Genomic DNA, 20,793 nt, shown 5'->3' with positions numbered 1-20,793 from the left:
CAAAACACAACACAATTAACAGCAAAAATGGAGACAGGAAAGCCAGAGTCAGCAAAACTGATTTATTATAAGTTTACATAGATAGATGGAAAACACAGTTAACTTTCCAAAAATATTTTTATTGTTGTAAACTGGTAATTTTATTGCCATCTCCTTTGGGAAAGAGAGCCTCAGAATTTAACTTCCCTTGTTGCAAAAGTGATTTTAAAATGCCATATTATTCATTAAGCATTAATTAAAGAACAGCAGGATAATTAGTAGGATCATCAATATTACAAGAAACATTAGATTGCTCCAGAAGGGGGCAACTTAACTAGAAACACTTTAATTTTTCTCAAGTAGTGTAGTGAGAGTCGGGGGGGGGGGGGGGGGGAGGAGACATCCACAATGACTCTTGGGAACGTAGTCTTTTTGTATTTGTTTTATTAAGGTAAAGCAATAGGACTCACTTGAGCCCTGTAGCCTCCACCAAAGCTTTCCCTGTGATAGGTATCCAGTTTCTCATAGGAGGGAAGTGATCAATCACTGGTCCCGTAGAGCTTGGATTAACGTCTCAGAGTAGATTTGAAATCACCGAATATCCACTGCAAATCTTACCCTGGAGGTCTGTGTTCAGAAACAGCCATCCTATTTAAAAGTTAGCCACCGCCTAGGGTTTTCTACGAGGATCTTATGGACAGCCCTCTCAGCTACTCCTCTAAGGAGCATCTTAGGAACAATGTTGGTGAGAATATGTGAGTAGCCATGACCTCCGTACTTCATCAGTCGGTGCTTCGTGTGTATGTCATGCGCCATGAGAATCCGATCTTCATAGCCCTCATCCACCAGGAAGCGGACCCTAGGAAAAACACGTTAACTCGTGACAGGCCACCAGGCTCACATCTTAGACGCTAACCTTTCACTCCGGAACACACTGTGCTCGTAAAGATTCTGCCTTTCGCTGCGGCATATGGACCAGGAGATTTCTAAATGAACACTGCGTGGCGAAGATGCAGGTGTTACTTCACGCCAACATGAATGAGATCCTCATTCTGAGCACACAGCCATTTCTACCCAATGAGATTTCTGACAGTGTCTGGCAATGCTGCGCTGAAGACAGCTTACAGTGGTCAGGCCGTTTGAATGAATGGCCACAAAAGCAGTTCATTGAATAATTTTATATTCAGCTCTCCTCCCTCAAATGCTTGTCTTAGTCTCAATTCTGAAATACCATTCTCTCTCTCCCCTTTTAAAGCCAGTGGGCGTTTGTGATTAAAATAGAAAAACAAAAGGATTCTTCATGTGAATAAAATCCTGCGAGTAAGATCAGCTGATTGTCAAGTGCAAGGCCCGTGCCATGTGGTTATGCAGTCAATGAAGACGGGCTGGCGAAGTCCTCTGTATTCGAGCCATCTGGTCCTCTGAACACGGGAATTCTGACTTAGTGGTAGCCTCTGAGCGTTAGCAGAAACAGACCTAAAGTTTTTTAGTCTATCTTCCTTGTCAACAAGGAAGCTAAAATAACAAGCTGCCCCTTTAAATCCATAGTCGGTTGACTAAAAGACAGCTCCCTGACTGTAAAAAATAAATAATAAAATAAAAGTAATCCTCTTTGCCTAGTTAAGAGCTGCAGTCTGCAGCATGAGTCACCCCCTGACAGCCACCATCTGTACGTGTCTGCACTCTGGGCAGTGTCTGTCCCCAACTGTCGTGGGCCTTTGATGTCAGAGGTGCAACTTGTGAACAATGGCTTTTCTCTGGGATTCTGTGCAGTCTTGTGAGGATCGCCTATCAAATGGATGTAGGTGGATGGATCTCGCTCTTCCTCTGGGGCTTGGCTGAAAACTCTTGTTTTGGTGGATAGATAGGATCATTTCTTGGCTTTCTCAGGCATGAGTCCTGTTTAATAACTACTGTGGTACTCAAGGGACACTACACACAAAAATCCATGGCACAAAAGCCTGCCCTTAGAGAACCTTTAAAATAAGTTACAATTGAATACTAGACCTATCTGAAGGTCAAAGGAATGTAGGCACCATAGTGAAGAACCAGTCTGGGTACTCAGGGAAGAAACCAGCATTCAGCAGGCACAACCCGTAATCTCATTTAGGCCACTAACGCTATTTGGCTTGCTAAAATTGGTCCTGAAGTCCTGATCTGCAGGTACTTTTTGAAAAAAACAAAACTGTAGTTCAGGGGGATTCGCTAAGATCATTTGTGTGGCCATTTATCATACACAGGGAGACATTTGATAGAATACACGTGCAATACAGAGCCCAGGGTAACACTGATCAGAATGGAATGTCGCAGTAATGGGAGCTTTTCGGGTGCACTTGCTGCCTGACTGATTTTCCTGAGCAGTTCTCAGGGTTGTACATATTTCCTTATTATCTGAGAACTGTATCTCCTGTTGCAGGTGTAGCGAGCTTAGGCCGAATGCATCACAGGCTCTGGGCTCAGTCCCCAGCACTGCCTATAAGGATGGGGTAGAGACACACAGGTCTGTAATGGAATCCCACCCAGAGGCTGAAGTTGGGGAGCTGGAGTGAGACTTCAGGATTACCTGGCCTCAGGCCACGTCAGGGATGCACGCCTGACCCATTTCAGACTTCGGTTTCCCCAAAACAACAAAAGAAAAGCTGGGTCATTCCTCCTCAAGCTGAGGCTGTGGTTCAGCGATAGAGTCGTTTCTTCTCCGAGAATTTTGATGTGTCATTACTATGACAACATACAACGAAAAATTCCTATAACATACCTGTATCCCACCGTGAAACACAAGGCTCTTAAATTGGAAAGTTATAAGAGAGAATAATAGATAGATTAAATGCATGTAATTAAAAATGAGGGCCATACAAAATTGTAACACCACCCCAGAAAAGGAGAAGAGAAACTTGGAGACCTTCTCTTCCTATTTTGGTTAAACTATGAATAAATTCATTTTCGGGGGCGGGGCAGAGGAAACGTGTAGAAAGCACAAAGCAGTCACTGCGCCAGAGCTGTGTTATCTCATGGGCACAATAACGTTCTGGTTCCAGAAACACAATCATGCCAATCGGGAGCGGAATGCGCCTGGACATGCCTACCCTGAGAGTTCAACTCTGATGGTACGGCACCGTGCAGAAGAACAGGCATTACAAAGAAGCTGCCAGAAGGGAGGAACCACTACAGATGAGAAGACAAAAAAAAAATCACAGTAATTATAGCAATACAAATGAGTCCATGTTTTGCAAACAAATATTAGAGAGAGACTACAAAGTGTGAAAAGGCAGAGATATAATAAGATTTGAGAAATGGAGCATAAGATTGAAAACAGGTGTTAGACACAGAATTTCTGGTTCTGAGAACCAGAGGTAGGCAGAAGCGTGTGTCGACATTCCTGCACTTGGGAAGCTCCAGATTCCCCTGGCTGGGAAAAGACTGTCCCTGAGTGTCGCAAAGCAAGTGCTCAGCCCATGGGGACAGTGGGGGCCCGGGATGCACACAACCCCAAAGGTCACCCAGTCATCATCACTAGCTGGGTAGACTGAACAAATACACAGTATTAATTTAAGAACAAATAAGCAAGAAATACACAAGCATATGTATAGCACATACAGATATTTTTACATGCACACATATACACATTATTCAATGTTTAATACATAAAGAATGCTTACACTGGCACAATAAGAGATAACCAAAATTAGATTTTTTGTTCTTGAATTAATAGCCCAACACAGTTAAGAAGGATTAATTGGGAAGTCAGTCATTATCATATCCCCCTTATCACCCCCCCTTCTTGTTTCAGAAGGCCTGGGAACCTCACAGAAGGCACAGGCCACACCCCATTGGCCGAAGAGCTTTAGAAAGAAAAGTCAGGTCCAGAGTGGAAACCTCTCTTTCCAAACTGAATTTAAAATATGTTGACATTCATCATGAAAGAGTTATTGAAGATCTATTTGAAAAAGAATTTGTGTGTGTGTGTGTGTGTGTGTGTGTGTGTGTGTGTGTGTGAACACACCATATGCATGCAGGTGCCTGTGGAGGCTAAAAAGGGCATCAGATTCCCTGGAACTACAGTTACAGGTGGTTGTAAGTCCCTGAAATGGTGCTGGGAACCAAACTCCAGCCCCATGAGACAGAAGTAGTGTTAATTGCTGAGTCATCTCGCTAGCCCCAAGTTTGTCTTGTCTTGAGATAATGCTACATAAGAATGAAGAGCACATAAGAAAATATGCGATATAGTAGCCTACTTGTAATGCCAGCCGTGGCCTGTGGAGTCAGGGGATCCCTGGAGCATGCTGGCTAGCTAGACTAGCTGAATCAGCAGACTTTGGGATCAACAAGAGACCTGTTTCAGTTCATAGGACCGAGAGCCATGAGGAAGACACTTGCCATTAACCTCTGACAGCCACATACTCATGCATATATGTTCATGTGCACCCTGTGCCTCAAAGGTGCATGCATGAGACACAGGCACACAAAAAAGGAACAAAAAGAGGCCATGAATTTGTTTGCCAAAGAACTAATTGAGTATAAAACAGAAACGACAGTTTCATTGATGCGGTTGCAGAAAGTACTTGACTCATGTGGAATAGTCTTCACTGTACACAACTATGTAAAACACATCAGCTAGCTGTCTCTACCTAATGATATTGAAATGGAAGCATATTTTACTGTTACTGGGATCACTGTAGACAAATGCCAATATACAGTAGTCTAGGACCACTTTATGTAGACATAAAGGTCGCTCTCCTGAGGGAGCAATCTTCAGCTTGTTTGGAATGAACATGGGGTTGAGATATTCTATTCAGCCCCATGGTGTACATGTTCAACTGTTGATATATCTCAGTTTATGGACATTATTTCTTACTTCTAGTTTTGCTCATTCCATGATGTAGGTGGGTCATCTGTCTATCTATTGCTTTCATTGGTTAATTAATAAAGAAAACTGCTTGGCCTGATAGGGCAGAATTTAGATAGGTGGAGTAGACCGAACAGAATGCTGGGAAGAAGGGAAGTGAGGCAGATGCTATAGCTTTCCTCTTCAAGATGGACGCAGGTTAAGATCCTTCCTGGTAAGCCACCACCTCGTGGTGCTACACAGATTATTAGAAATGGGTTAATCAAGATGTGAGAATTAGCCAATAAGAGGCTAGAACTAATGGGCCAAGCAGTGTTTAAAAGAATACAATTTGTGTGTTGTTATTTCGAGTATAAAGCTAGCCATGCGGGTGGCCAGGTGCCGGGAACGCAGCCCGCCACTCCTTCTACACTTCCCATTCCAGCAGGTTTCTACTTTGGTCCTTGTTATCACAGGACCCCTCTCTCTCTCTGAATCTTAATCTTCAGCTTCCCATGCTGGCCACTCAGCCTCTTGGTACTGTCTCCACTCACCCTGCCCTACTGCATGTGCTCACCCACTTCTTTAAAGTCTACAGCTTAACTTTTCTGTTATGTTATTTCTAAATATGTACATATTTCTTCATATCTTACCTCCAGCTTTGACTCCCTGCCCCTCATTTTTCAACCCTTCCTTTGCTACCAACTGCAGCCTTCAGAAAAAAATTCCAATCTAGATTTCTTTATGTGTGCACATTTAATGCTTCTACCCACAGTGCTCCACTTACACTATTATCAATACTGAAAACCTCATTTGGGAAAGCAAACAACAAACCATGAGCACTTGTGCCAACACACAGTCATGCATCATGATTTCCAGGGTCAAATGGGTCTCAGAATATGCATGCAAACCAGTACCCATTCCTGCTCTTCCCTGTGCCCCAGAGGACCTTGCCTTTAATCTACCCCTTCTTTCTCAGGAGAAAATCATGTCTGCCTCCCACCAAGACTGGATAGCACAAAGGTTGTAGTAAAAGCAGCGACAGGCGGCTTCCCGCCTGGCTCCTGGCCGCCTGGCTAGCTTATACCCCGAAATAACAACACACAAATTGTATTCATTTAAACGCTGCCTGGCCCATTATCTCCAGCCCCTTATTGGCTAACTCGCACATATTAGTTTAACCCATTTCCATTAATGTGTATTGCCACTTGACTGTGGCTTACTGGCATGAGTCTAACCAGCATCTGTCTTGAAGAGGAGAGCCATGGCTCTCCCAGCATTCTGTTCAGTCTACTCCACCTATCTAAATTCTGCCCTATCAAAAAGCCAAGGCAGTTTCTTTTTTTGACCAATGAAAGCAACACACAGAAAGAAGACCCTCATATACCAAAAAGTATTTGGCTTCAGTTCTGGATATTCTTGCTAAGACACTTATCTTATCAACATTATTGTTTGTGTCCTGCTTTTCCAATTCAGAGGAGAAATACTCTCTCAAATAATGTTCACCTCACTCCCCAAATTCCACCTATTTGCCTCCTTAAGCACCTGACTCTACATTTCTTATCTTCCCAGACATTTTTGTGTGAACATTCATTGAATATTTTCATAAGCAGTACCAGGCGTTCATGGAAAAACTCTGTGTGCTGTATTATACGTAAAGCGTGTATTAATCTCTTAGAATTACCATTCTTTCTTGGACATATTCTTTCTGTCTCTGTCCTTCCCAACTTCTGATCTTAGCTTTATAAACTGTTCAACTTTGGAAAATGTTTCCATGGCCCACCTGTTATCTTCCAGCGTTGGTCCAGCTTCCTGTTTCTCTCCACTACTGCAGTTTTGTAAGGAGTAGCTTCACGTTCCCTGCCTGCTTCCTTAACACCTACTCATTTCTCAAGCCTTCTACTGAGACCACACTTCCTGACCACCAGAGTCTCCTAATTTGCAATCCAGTTGTTATCCTTCAACCTTGGTCCTTCTTGATATCTGCTGCCTATTGTAGGTGTCCAAGCTTTTGGCTTAAGCCTGTCTTCTCACTGAGATCCATTACATTTCCCCTGATGGTATCAGCTTGAAAACATGTCTTCCTACCTGTCCCTAAGATGCTGTTACTGATTCCATCTATTCAGTACCTGTGCTCACAGGTCTCTATCCTCTTTCTTCTCTCCACAATCTTACATATTCCCAAGATTTGAACAATTGATTATGCCTACTTTTATATCTCATTCCAGATCCCAGCTCTGAGCTTCACACTCTGATATTAGTTATTATTTTAGGGATAACAATACTAAGATACTCCTAAAGTAAAGTCTTCTTTGTCAATCTCAGACATATTTCTCCTCTCTGACTCCCTATCTTGGCTCATTTAATCTTCAATATTCATGCCACTCTGTGACCAACACCAAACAATGTAGCCATCTTCAATTTTATCAAAGAATGAATTCTGTCATGGTTTGCTTTATCACACATTAGACTAAGTTGGGACAGTGTGATGTATGGTGTTGACATGTGGCATTTTATCATTTAAGTTGTAATCCCCACCTTAATGGACACATCAAATAAAGCATTTAAAATGAGAGTTGCAGAAAATCTTGGCTTGAGGGAGATCAACCCGAGGAAGGAAGAACTGGTTCCACTATGGGTAAGAGGGGGAATGGCTTTCATTCTCTCCCTGTCATGGCAAAGGGAGGGCACTGCCTGTCCCCAGTCAGCTGTCCATCTGCACTGAGCTTCGAAGGCTCTGATAGCTTTAGCCTACTTACTATGACTCATTTTCCTCTTGAAATAATATATAAAGATTTTCTCCCTGGAACAGCTCAGATCTATTTTTCTCTGCCAATGCTGCTTCAGCCTGCTTACTATTTTCCACATCTTTGCTAATACTCACCCAGATATGACAAGCCCAAAGGACTGGCAGAAGAGAATGTGATGAGAGACTCCAGCATATTTACCTTTTAATTCTTTTGTTATCATCAGGCATATCGATATCTGGGCTCAACTGGTAATTAAGGAGCTCCGTACCAAAGAGATCATATTCCAAGTAGCAGCCAAGTTCAGCAAACTCCAGTAGCTCCTTCTTACTAAATATAGACCTAGAGACAATAAAACAGACATATTGCTAATGCTGTTATTAAAAACATATTCTCTACATGTATCCTGTGTATGTATATATATATATATATATATATATATATATATATATATATATATATATACATATATAATACTTTAGGGACTGGAAAGATGACTGAGTGGGTATCGTAAGCACTAGCTGCCAAACCAGATGACCCAAGTTCAATTCCTAGGATGCTCATGGTGTAATGAAAGAACTGATTTTCACAAGGAGCCCTCTGAACTCTGTACCCCCTGGATGAATATGCCCACACACATACATAAAATAAATGTCATAAAACACATGGCCATTATGTTGTTCAACTTCAATTAAACTAAGTTCAGTTAATTACCAGAAATATGGAAACATACCTAGAAAATGAAGTTACATTTCTACAGTCCTTAGAAACTAGTCCTTACATCAATTTTTCTGCTATTAGCCAAGCAGAATTGTATAACTCTCCTTCAGAATGGTTTTTAGGATATGTTCCATATCCTTCTAAAAATCTTTTTAGCCTGTATTTTCATCCGGTAGGACTGCCATGAGCTATGAAAGCTATTAAATGTATTTGGTATCTGTTCTCACCTGACCAGTTAGGTTCATAATGCCAGTCTGGCTGAAACAGGAAACTCTTGCTGCATGGCGGCAGCAGGGTGATTTTCTTGAGAAATGACTCCAAAATTAACTCCAAAGCCTACATGAGGTGAGCTTCATTGCAACAGTTTTGAAAGGGGAAATATCCATAAAAATAATATATTTAGGGGGCTGGGGAGATGACTCCGTCTGTGAAGTGCTTAAAGCAGAAGCTTGGGGACCTGGGTTCAGATCCCCAGCAACAAAAAAAGGAGAGTGCAGATGCAGTAGATCTGTAACCCTAGAGCCGGAACAGGGGGTGGGGGTGAGGGGTAGTGGATTAGTAGACTCCGGGATCTCAGTGGCCAGCATGCCTGAATTGATGAGGTCCAGTTCCAATGGAAAAACAAAAACAAAACACATGACTCAAAAATTAAGGTGAAAAGTAACTGAAGATGAAACTCAACATTAACCTCTGGCATCCAGAGGCACATGTCCATACATGAGCTTACACACATATGTGCCCATACTCATGAACATCTATGACCCTCAACATCAACCTCTGGCATCAGAGGCACATGTCCATACATGAGCTTACACACATATGTGCTCATACTCATGAACATCTATGCATCATCAACCTCTGGCATCAGAGGCACATGCCCATGTATGAGCTTACACACATATGTGCCCATACTCATGAACATCTATGACCCTCAACATCAACCTCTGGCATCAGAGGCACATGTCCATACATGAGCTTACACACATATGTGCCCATACTCATGAACATCTATGACCCTCAACATCAACCTCTGGCATCAGAGGCACATGTCCATACATGAGCTTACACACATATGTGCCCATACTCATGAACATCTATGACCCTCAACATCAACCTCTGGCATCCAGAGGCACATGCCCATGTATGAGCTTATACTTACATACTCATATGAACATGCAATATACCACTAATATACATATATATGTATTCTTAAAATAAAATTTAATATTTATCAATATCTTGTCAGATTAATAGGTATATTAAAAGTTTTTATTTTAGGATACAACCATGTAAATGAATGGATAGGAAAAATTAAGATAATACAAACAGGGCAACAGAGGACAGAGCAAAAGATATCTAAAGAAATTTAGTTTATAACCACTAAAAAGGAATAAATTATATTACCCCTGAATAACTCTAGACATTCAATCACATGGAGGAACAGGAAAGAATAAATAGACCCTGCCAGAATACAGTGTGGAAAATAATCCAGGGAGAGAAACTCAGACATGGCATGAAGGTCTAGAGAGGAAGTGACTGCTTGGGGCCCAAAATTAGCCTGGAGAAGAAATAGAAATGACAGCTCATTCTTACCTTGGAGGTTCTTACGCGCACTGATGCTGTACCACTTTGGCAACGTCAGGGGCCAAGAATTAGAGCGCATGATTACATGTCTGTGATTCTGCTACTAAGCATTCAGAAGTATTTCAAAGCTTTTCCCCCAAACAGTGGAGAACTAATTAGGCTCCCATGTGCTGTGAAGGTAAGGGGTGCCTACTTCCCATGCTTCTGGGCCATTCTGAGCGATCATGGTATGGTTGGCTCCTTTCTCTTTCACCAATTTAACCCAACTTAGAGCTCAGGGTGCTGTTTTAGGGGGAAACTAAGGAGGTTTTCTTTCATACTTTAAAACCCGAATCACCACTGTGCTAAGGTCTATTAACACCACTCCTTCTCTACCTTTTCACCATGGCGACAGACTTCTGCTTCCAAACTTACTGAGCTAAAAGGATGTGTTTTTCTGTAGTAAACATATTCTGTTTTTCCCAAAGAACCATGTTTAGAAACAAAATATACACAATTAAAATAACAGGAGGGAGAAGAGATTAAGATTAGTATTTTCTCTTTTGAGTCAAATTTGGATTGTTGATTACCCAATACAGGCAAGCCACTAGACAAGAAAGCCAGGGAGGCTGGAGATACTGACAGGCCAGATTAGATTATTTTCCTTTCTTCTTTTGGCCCAATGCCCCCAAATTAAGTTTTCTACATTTTAAATAATGTATTAAGGCATGCACGGTAGGTAACAACAGAAAATACAGTAGATATCAAGCCACAGGAAAATCTTTAGTTTCAATTGAAAGAAAAACTAGGGACTGGGTGAGGGCAGCTCAAGCTGGTGAAGTGTCTGCTGCGCAAACATGAGAACCTGGGACTGATGGCCGACACCACATCAAAAACCATGCACTGTGGCAGAATCTGGTCATGTCAGTGCCGAGGAAGGGGATGGAGGCAGATACCTGGAGCTGGCCATCCAGGCCATCTGGTCTAACTGGCAAGTCCCAAGTCTTAGTGAGAGACCAGTCTCCAAAAGCAAGGCAAGCAGCCCCTGAGGGCCAGCACCCAGGACTGACTTCTGGGCTCTACATGCATGTACATGCAAACTCACACGTGCACGCCTAGCCGTTGTGCTGTTTTTTTTAAATCTCATTTAATGTTTTCCACAATCCCATAGGTTCTTGATTTCATTGATGAACTAGAGAACTGATATCAAGGTAATGTGCTAAACTCATTTCAAAGTTGGAAGCCGTTATTTTAGTCATCATCACAACACACAACTTGCCCTGTTACCCTCTCTTCGCTCAATGGAAAAACTATATGGACTGAATACAGGTATAGTATATGTCATTTTAAAGCTTGGCACCTAATTCTCCTCCTGCACTATCTTGAAACTATGTGTGAAAAAATGGGGACCACGTGGGAGTATGTGGGCAAGGAAGGGAGAACACTTGGTATTTAATAAAATATATATAATATGCATATCTCCATTTTACAGATGGGAAAGGTAAATCTCAGAAGAGATAAATACCCAGCTCCCAGTGGTGTTGTCATGAAACACAGACTGGTCTGTGCTCAGGAGGCATCCACTTCTACCAGCCTCATCCATGCTGAGAATACCTGCTCACCAGAGAAGCTCTGTTCAATGCCATTGACTCTTACTCTGTGGAGAAACAGACTTCCTGACATTGACATCTAAAAGACTCACCCACCCACAGCTCCTTAAACTTTAACAAGGTCACTTACCTATGTGAAACTGACACTCATTTGGATGATTTACCGAGACTGCAATCAGACCATTGCGGCTTTGTTTACACAAATGATTTTGCTTTGAGAAGAGTTGTTCTCAAATGTCAATATGGAAAAAAAAGGACTCTACTTGAAGTCTGTCAGGTGAGATCTCCAGTCTTCCAGCCATCAGTGACTTCAGAGGACACCTTATAGAAGTGAAGGTGCTAACCTCAGAGTCCTCTGCCTTCCATATTTCATATCCATGAAGAACTCTATTCTTATCTACTCCAAGAATCCATAGATTTTAAGATAAAGTTTCATCTATGACATATAAAAGAACTTCTGGTCTTCCAAGGTTGCTTCCTGGGTAGAGGCACTTGTCACCAAGCCTGACAACCTCATACCAAGGACCCACATTATAGAAATGAGTGGCTCCCACAAATTATCCTCTAACCTACTCACATAGATCATGGTATGCACATGTCTATAAATATATATATACCTACATATGTGCACACACATATATATTTCTGTATATGTAAAATAAAAATTGTTAAAAGAGTTCTTAAATTCAATAGTCAAGATCTTTTGATGAAAGAAATGACTTCTTTGCCATTTATGAAGTGTCTCAGGAATCCCAGCATGAAAATCAGACCTAAGTATTTGTTCTTGTCACTCCTATGATATAATTTCATCTTCTGCATAATTTAAACTTTGTTCTTCAGCTAGTAGATTGATACTATAAGTTATAAAAAAACAAATCTATAGAAGGAACACACATTAACTTAATGAAAATATATATTAAATAAAGAATGTATTGTCATCCTCCTAGGAGAAGGCATCTGGAGTGATCTGTCTTCATTTTCAGAACAGACTTACAGTTTACCTAGCCTCCTAGCCTTTCAAGGCTGGAGTCAACATGCATGTGAACACTGATTTTGTTATTCTTCCTGTTCCCTCTGTTATTCTAGTTCTTGTCATGTCATGAGGGGTTTAATTTAATGTCAAAATGTACCCTGAATAAAATGACAATTTGGACAAGGTTTGGGGCCTTTGTGTAGAAGAGCTAAGAGTCAGGAAAAAAAGGTTGTGATTCATGATTGCCACAAAGAAGGCAGCAGCACTTGCTCTTTGTCTGGAGGCTCCCGGGTCACAGAACTCCCAAGCACACTGTCATTTCATGGTCCAGTTATGCTCTGTGAATTAACTTAGCAGACATTTACTGTTACCTGTCTTTTGTTATCCTTTATGTTGGGAATGCAAATATGAATAAAAACCTTCAGTCCTCCATAGTAACAAAGTCTGTGGAAGAAGACAGATGTTTTAAAGCAATAATTACAATTAAATGTTCCAGAGTTTTTGTAGTGCAAATAAGTACAAGATATCATGAAAGAACAGTGAATGAAGGGATTCGCTTGAGTCTTGAAGTATCTCATTTACACAAAGTTAGGTAGGATTCAGGTGTTGCATAAGAGGTACTCAATCAGGAGGAACACCTGTTGAGAGTTAAGAAAGGAGCTTATTGCTCTTGGAAGTAAGGCAATAGCTTATCAAAGATGAAGTACATGAGAGAGAAAACATCCATCCATTCATCCACTCACCCACCATTCATATATCCATCCATCCATCCATCCATCCATCCATCCACCCACCATATCCATCTATCCATATGCCCAATAAAGCATCCACTCATCTCTCAAATTAGTAAGATATTGTTGGCCTTCTATTAGCATAACCCATGAGCTGGAAAACAAAAGACAAATAGCACATAGTCCTGTCCTTCAGAAAAATTAGTATCTACTAAGGAAAAGAGACACCTAAACAGAATTACCAAGTATCATGATACATGATACTTCTAAGAATGAGGCTAGCAAATAGAAAAAGACAAAAAGGCATCTTGTCTGGTTCAGGAAAAACTTTGGTGAGTTGCATACTGACAGAATACTCTTCCAAACAGACACAAGAAATATAATAATATTACAGTAGACGGTCACATTTGTATGAGAGCCTGGAGGCACAGGACACCTGAAACAGTTTCTCGAGAATTATGGGAGATCGAGTAGAGCACGAAGTGGGCACTAAAGCATTTGAACCAAAATATTTGGATTTTGTGTCTAAGCAGAGGGTACTAACTGAAGGGCTTGAGGTCAGAGGAAGGATTATAGTCAGGGATGTATTAGGGAAGATGCGTTTAGTTGATTCTAGAGACCAGATTCTGCAGGAAGGCCAAGGAATCGAGTCCTTTTTGGGAGACTCACAGTAGTTCATTCAGGTGACAAGTGAAGGACTGGTTTCAGGCAATAAGAGTAAAGTGGATAGGAAAAGCTGTTTTTGCAGATCTCTGTAAGGCAGGTACATGGTAGTATGGCTGGACTTCAAAGAGAGGAGAAAGCCTTGGTGTGAATAGCACCGCCACCGGTGAGAATAAGAAGAGCAGCAAGCAGCTGGGGTGAACCACTGCGGACCTTCAGTACAGTGACAGGGATGGGGGATGAACGCGGGGCAACTAATTAGCTGAAGTAAGTGATTCCAAGAACATGGGAGGAGCAGGTTCCGAAGCACACCATGCACTGAATATATAATTACGGCACACGAAATGTCATTACAGAAGTCGGAAACCGAAGATGGCTCCTGCAAAGGAAGCATAGGCAAGCCTGGTCTTCCAGTACCTGGTCCAGTGTTCTCCCCTTCTGTTGTGCATAAGTCAGCAGGCATTTAGATCTATGGACTCCCGAGGCAGAGGCTGGGAACTGTGGAGAGAGAGCTCTGCCTCGCTCGCTAACTGAATTAGCATAGGAGGAAGTACGGACTGCATTTCCCACAAAGTCGTATATTCTTTTTTTTTTTTATGGAGTGCTTCTTTTTATTTTTTATTTTTTAAAATTTATTTATTTATTAAAGATTTCTGTCTCTTCCCCGCCACCGCTTCCCATTTCCTCCCCCTCCCCCAATCAAGTCCACCACCCTCGTCAGCCCAAAGAGCAATCAGGGTTTCCTGCCCTGTGGGAAGTCCAAGGACCACCCACCTCCATCCAGGTCTAGTAAGTTGAGCATCCAAACTGCCTAGGCTCCCAAAAAGCCAGTACGTGCAGTAGGATCAAAAACCCGTTGCCATTGTTCTTGAGTTCTCAATAGTCCTCATTGTCCGCTATGTTCAGAGAGTCCGGTTTTATCCCATGCTTTTTCAGACCCAGGCCAGCTGGCCTTGGTGGGTTCCCGATAGAACATCCCCATTGTCTCAGTGTGTGGGTGCACCCCTCGTGGTCCTGAGTTCCTTGCTCGTGCTCTCTCTCCTTCTGCTCCTGATTTGGACCTTGAGATTTCAGTCTGGTGCTCCAATGTGGGTCTCTGTCTTTGAATCCTTTCCTTGCCTGATAAAGGTTAATATTCAGGAGGATGCCTATGTGTTTTTCTTTGGGTTCTCCTTATTTAGCGTCTCTAGGATCACTAATTATAGGCTCAATGTCCTGTATTTATAGCTAGAAACCAAATATGAGTGAGTACATCCCATGTTTCTCTTTTTGGGTCTGGCTTACCTCACTCAGGATGGTGTTTTCTATTTCCATCCATTTGCATGCAAAATTCACAAAGTCCTTGTTTTTTACTGCTGAGTAGTACTCTAATATGTATATATTCCATACTTTCTTCATCCATTCTTCCTTTGAAGGGCATCTAGGTTGTTTCCAGGTTCTGGCTATTACAAACAATGCTGCTATGAACATAGTAGAGCATATACTTTTGTCATATGATAGGGCATCTCTTGGGTATATTCCCAAGAGTGGTAATGCTGGGTCCAGGGGTAGGTTGATCCCGAATTTCCTGAGAAACCGCCACACTGCTTTCCAGAGTGGTTGCACAAGTTTGTATTCCCACCAGCAATGGATGAGTGTACCCCTTTCTCCACAACCTCTCTATCATTGATGTTTTTTATTTTAGCCATTCTGACAGGTGTAAGATGGTATCTTAAAGTTGTCTTGTTTGCATTTCCCTGATTGCTAAAGAAGTTGAGCATGACCTTAAGTGTCTTTTGGCCATTTGAACTTCTGTTGAGAATTCTCTGTTCAGCTCAGTGCCCCATTTTATAATTGGGTTGATTAGCCTTTTACGGTTTAGTTTCTTGAGTTTTTTATATATTTTGGAGATCAGACCTTTGTCAGTTGCAGAGTTGGTGAAGATCTTCTCCCAGTCAGTGGGTAGCCTTTCTGTCTTAGTGACAGTGTCCTTTGCTTTACAGAAGCTTCTCAGTCTCAGGAGGTCCCATTTATTCAATGAGGCCCTTAATGTCTGTGCTGCTGGGGTTATATGTAGGAAGTGGTCTCCTGTGCCCATGTGTTGTAGAGTACTTCCCACTTTCTCTTCTATCAGGTTCAGTGTGTTCGGACTGATATTGAGGTCTTTAATCCATTTGGACTTGAGTTTTGTGCATGGTGATAGATATGCATCTATTTCATTCTTCTACAGATAGACATCCAGTTATGCCAGCACAATTTGTTGAAGATGCTTTCTTTTTTTCCATTGTATACTTTTAGCTCCTTTATCGAAAATCAGGTGTTCATAGGCTTGTGGGTTAAAGTCCGGGTCTTCTATTTGATTCCATTGGTCGACTTCTCTGTTTTTATGCCAATACCAAGCTGTTTTCAATACTGTAGCTCTGTAATAGAGTTTGAAGTCAGGGATGGTAATGCCTCCAAACGATCCTTTATTGTATAATGACCACTGGTCATTAATATCACTTAATATTAATGGTCTCAATTCACCTATAAAAAGGCACAGGCTAAGAGATTGGATACGAAAACAGGATCCAACATTCTGCTGTTTGCAAGAAACACATCTCAACCACAGAGACAGGCATCTACTCAGAGTAAAGGGTTGGGCAAAGGTGTTTCAAGCAAATGGTCCTAAGAAAAAAGCAGGTGTGGCCATACTAATTTCTAACAAAACTGATTTCAAACTAAAATCAATCAGAAGAGATCAAGATGGACACTTTATACTCATAACACTTTATACTCATAACAGGATGACGCCTCAATCCTGAATATCTATGCCCCTAATATAAAAGCACCCACTTATGTAAAAGAAATATTACTAGAACTCAAGGCAGACATCAAACCACACACACTAATAGTAGGAGACTTCAATACACCTCTCTCTCCAATGGACAGGTCATTCAGAGAGAAACCTAATAGAGAATTATTGGAGGTAATGAAGCAAATGGACTTAACAGACATCTATAGAACACTCCACCCAAATAGGAAAGAATATACCTTTTTCTCTGCAGCTCATGGAACCTTCTCGAAAATTGACCACATACTCGGAAACAAAGGAAACCTCCACAGATACAAAAAAAAATATCAGTGTCCACCTGTGTCTTATCAGATCACCACGGATTAAAGTTAGAAGGCAACAACAATGCTACACCCCCAGAAAGCCGACAAAGTCGTATATTCTTGATCAAGCGAAATTTTAAAAGTTGGTGCATACGGTCAAAGATAGACATTCATACATGCAGCTGCTTTAGTAAAAACTGAATTTTGATAAATGCTCACTATAAAAACTAAATACCAAAAAAGTAATTTATTTATTCCCCTGATCCCTTGAATTTTTCACTTTAAAGTCAAGAAATATTTTCACAGGTAGAGTATGTCGAATGTTTAATTATACAACAAAAATTTCAATAACTACTTTAAATTACTAAATTCAACTAGAAATCTTCATTTAATAACCTAAAGTATATTTTTAACAACTTGGATGACATTTTACAAAAATACATAACTCATTACAGTCCAATGAAAATAATCTAATAAACTAATACTGAAGTCAGGCCTGGTGGCTCATGTCTACAATTCCAGAACCCTGAAGGCTACGGCAAGAGGTTCAGGATTTCAAGGCGACTCTGGGATACACTGTTGATTTCAGGGTAGCTCCGGTGGGTTACAGCATGAGCCCAGGCTCAAGAAATGGAAATAATTACCAAATACTCTCCTTATGCTCTACACTGCTCACGGCAGGCTTAACTCAATAAAAAGATTTAAAAACCTCTAATTTTGGACAAGGTTCTGGGTATTGAAGCAAGGGCCTCACATGTGGTCTGTATTCTACTTTTGTAACCATGGGGATGGAAGATACTAGTTAATGAATTTTAATTAATTAAAAGTAAATGTCAAAAATATGAGGAGTAAATATTGCCAACAGATCTTAAGACAATTTTGTATTTCAATTAAATGTTTACAAAGCATTTGAGTTTCACTCGAGTTTATCACTTAGAATGGCACATTATTAGAATAATGTATTTCTCATGACTGTATTTGAGGTGTTTAAATATCAATGTACATATTTTGTAAGATTCTTTTTGACATCTTTTTATGGGCCAGCATTTCAATGTTAGTGATTAACTGGGAATAAAAGCTAAGAAGAAAATAATTTCAACTGCCATTTTTCTACATTTTGATAAACATCTTCCACACTTCCCAGTTCTGGTGGGGCAAGTCCCTGTTTGCTGACATCATAGGTAGATCTGAGTCACACTTTTAAATATTATGACTTAAAAGGTTTCAGTAAAAGGAACAGAGGGCACAAGGAAGAAAAACACTTGTTTAAATTAGACTAAAACCAGAAGGTGGCTCCGAACTGCAAAGTGTAATTAAACCTTAATTTGAAAAAGCACTTCACAGTTTATACACCCCAGGAAGGCACTTCACAGTTTATATACCCCAAAAAGGGCTTTTTGCCGGTGAACTCTCCAGCTGTCACACAGCACAAAAGAGGCTACACTTTTCATGTTCGCCAGTCCACAGTTCAGGGGATGACAGTGTTGAGGACAGCGAAGATAAATCTCATAGACACGACAATCCTATTTGTTAAAATGTCACCTTTCATGTGAATGGTGTCAGAGTCATGACAAATTGCTTCAGGAAAAAAATTAATAGTGCAAGGTTTGGGTGGCTAGAACGGGCCGAGAAGAACATATGACCAGAGCAGCCTTTTGCCGTGATACCAGCAGTTCCACAAATAGCAATTTGGGGTGCATGAACATATCAAATACCATTATAGCATAATTTTATTTTATTGGACAGGATCTGTACATAGGTGTTAAGTTGTCTTTCAGTTTGTGTAAGGCTTGGCTGGATTTCTTTCTTCTTTCCATCTCTGGGTCTGTCTTTTAATTAGGCTCCATCTTGCAGGGAAACCATGGTAAGCAATAATACAAGGGCAGTTATATGGCACTATAAGGGTTAAAAATATGTTTCTTGGCTGGGGAGTTGGTTCAGTGGGAAAGAGTACTTGCTATGTGAGCAAGAGGGCCTGAGTTCAGATCCCCAGAACCAATGTAAAAGCAAGGTGTGGCAACACACCTCTATCTCTAGTGCTGTGGGAACTAGAGACAAGAGACTTGCTAGGGTTTACTGGCCACCAGCCTGGTGGCAGATTGAGTGAAAGACCCTGTCTCAAGGAGAACCTGATGTCTTCCTCAGGCCTCCATGTGCACACGGCATGCGCACATACACAAATGTTTTTCTTTAACCCCTTTGAACAAACAAATTTGGAGGCTTAAAAAAACTTTCGAAAGTCACAGCAAGTAAACAAAACATGAAACCAGGGAACCCAACTTCATCCCCTCTCTCTAGTTCCCATCTCTGCTGCATGAGTGAAAGAATCACTGTAGCCAATGTCATCACATAACTTTGACTCAAAATATATTCAAGGTCTGAATCAGTAAGGACTCTCTTAAAATGTATATTTTATATGAAATGCATTATCAGAATCCACATGTACACAAAAGCAACAAAGATGCCATGTCGAAAAGTCCCCAGGTTATCATGTATGTGATGTACACACACTACACAGTGAATTGTCTGTTCTGATGAAACAGAGGCCATGCCAGTGAGTATTAGTCATTGTAGGAAAGAAAGTGTTATTCATAAGTATTTTTTATTAAAAGTTCTTACTTGCTCCTCCTTTGTTGCCTTCACCAATTTCTTTAATTTCTCACTCTGGTTGGATCTCAGCCAAACAGACTGACATTGTTTTTCCTGTATATTAAATGCATGGGCTGCACATGCTACAAAATGCACCCTCATTTGTCTGGATGCATTTTGTATGTCATGTCTGCAATGCATGTACATGCCTCCTCCTAACTATAAACTGTTAAGAAATGGAGCTGTATTTACAGGCCTCAGAACACTGCACACCTCTGTAGGTGCACAGGGCTCCAGTTATTCTTCTGCAAGAATGCTACTGTACTATTTAGCAATACAAAGATGTTTTGTTCAGTTCCTATTTGCCAGACATTTGCTTGGAACTGGTTCTGAATGATTTCAAATTAATTCATTAGAATTTGTAGGAATTAAAAGTGTACAGCTCCAAGGATCTTGCAGAATTATTTTTTTGTGCCTTTTCAAAGAAAATCTTAAGGTGAAAAGGCACCATAATTATAATTCAATAATCACTTTGACAGAACTGCAGCCCAATGTTTGATACATACATATGGTAATTAGTCACTCAAATATTTGCTGGATGGATGAAGTGATATTCCACTCCTTTCATTTAATTAGCAGCATGGGAAAAAAGTGTCAGATTTGTATCCTTCCAAGGGTTTGGCCAATTTGGCGTGTGTGATCAAAGGCAAAGAGAACAAAATGTTTTTGGAGCACTCCTGAGTTTTTCCTTCCGGTCTTTCAGATACCCTTGGGTCAAATTCCTTTCCCTTCCCCAGGGAGCAGTTTTCCAAGAGAGTGATGAGCTATCTATCTGCCTACACTTAATTATACAACCCCTAATCAGACCCTGGATGTTCATCAAAACTCTCTGGCTTGTTAAATAGATATCCAAGATGAAGAAAGATTTAGGCATAGCACCTGTCTGTTGCCCTCCAGGAAGCTCAACATTTGAATTGGCAAATTGTTCCCAAGTATTTGTTATTTGGACGATGTTTTTTATTTTTTCCCCTTTGAGCTCTCTCTGGTAAAGAAATAATTCTGTTGTGTATGTATGGTTACAAGTACTCTAATAGGGCATTGACAGTAAATCCTGTTTGAACAGGCTTGACAAAAAGAAGAACTGTGGGGGGCATTCTTGAAACACACATAGCCCATATTAGACCTGCCCCAAGGTGGTGATGCTGATAGGCTCTACCTGGAAGTGTGGCTAGAGTTTCTGCAGGTGGTCAAATTATTATTAAATGTTTAATGGTGCAAAGAATTCCCCCATTAAAATCCCATACAAGAACACAGGGATACT

The 20,793-nt window shown here is 40.9% G+C and overlaps 1 protein-coding gene across 7 annotated transcripts in view; it reads right to left on the bottom strand.

Moving 5' to 3' along the window:
* Positions 1-43: 43 nt before the first annotated feature.
* Positions 44-20,793, bottom strand: part of Pter (phosphotriesterase related) — a 64,273-nt gene continuing 43,523 nt past the window's right edge. For 5 of the 7 annotated variants that reach the window (XM_075970508.1, XM_075970509.1, XM_075970510.1 and 2 more), the window contains 2 exons: positions 7,750-7,890; positions 44-838 (listed from right to left, as the gene is read on the bottom strand). In XM_075970508.1, coding sequence (XP_075826623.1) covers positions 628-838; positions 7,750-7,890 — 352 coding nt within the window. In that variant the 3' untranslated portion in view covers positions 44-627. The other 2 variants (XM_075970515.1, XM_075970514.1) reach the window with 2 other exon arrangements.

This window comes from Microtus pennsylvanicus, chromosome 4 (genome assembly GCF_037038515.1).
Source record: "Microtus pennsylvanicus isolate mMicPen1 chromosome 4, mMicPen1.hap1, whole genome shotgun sequence".
Classification (NCBI taxonomy): Eukaryota; Metazoa; Chordata; class Mammalia; order Rodentia; family Cricetidae; genus Microtus; species Microtus pennsylvanicus.
This window is presented reverse-complemented; position numbering and strand designations above follow the sequence as displayed.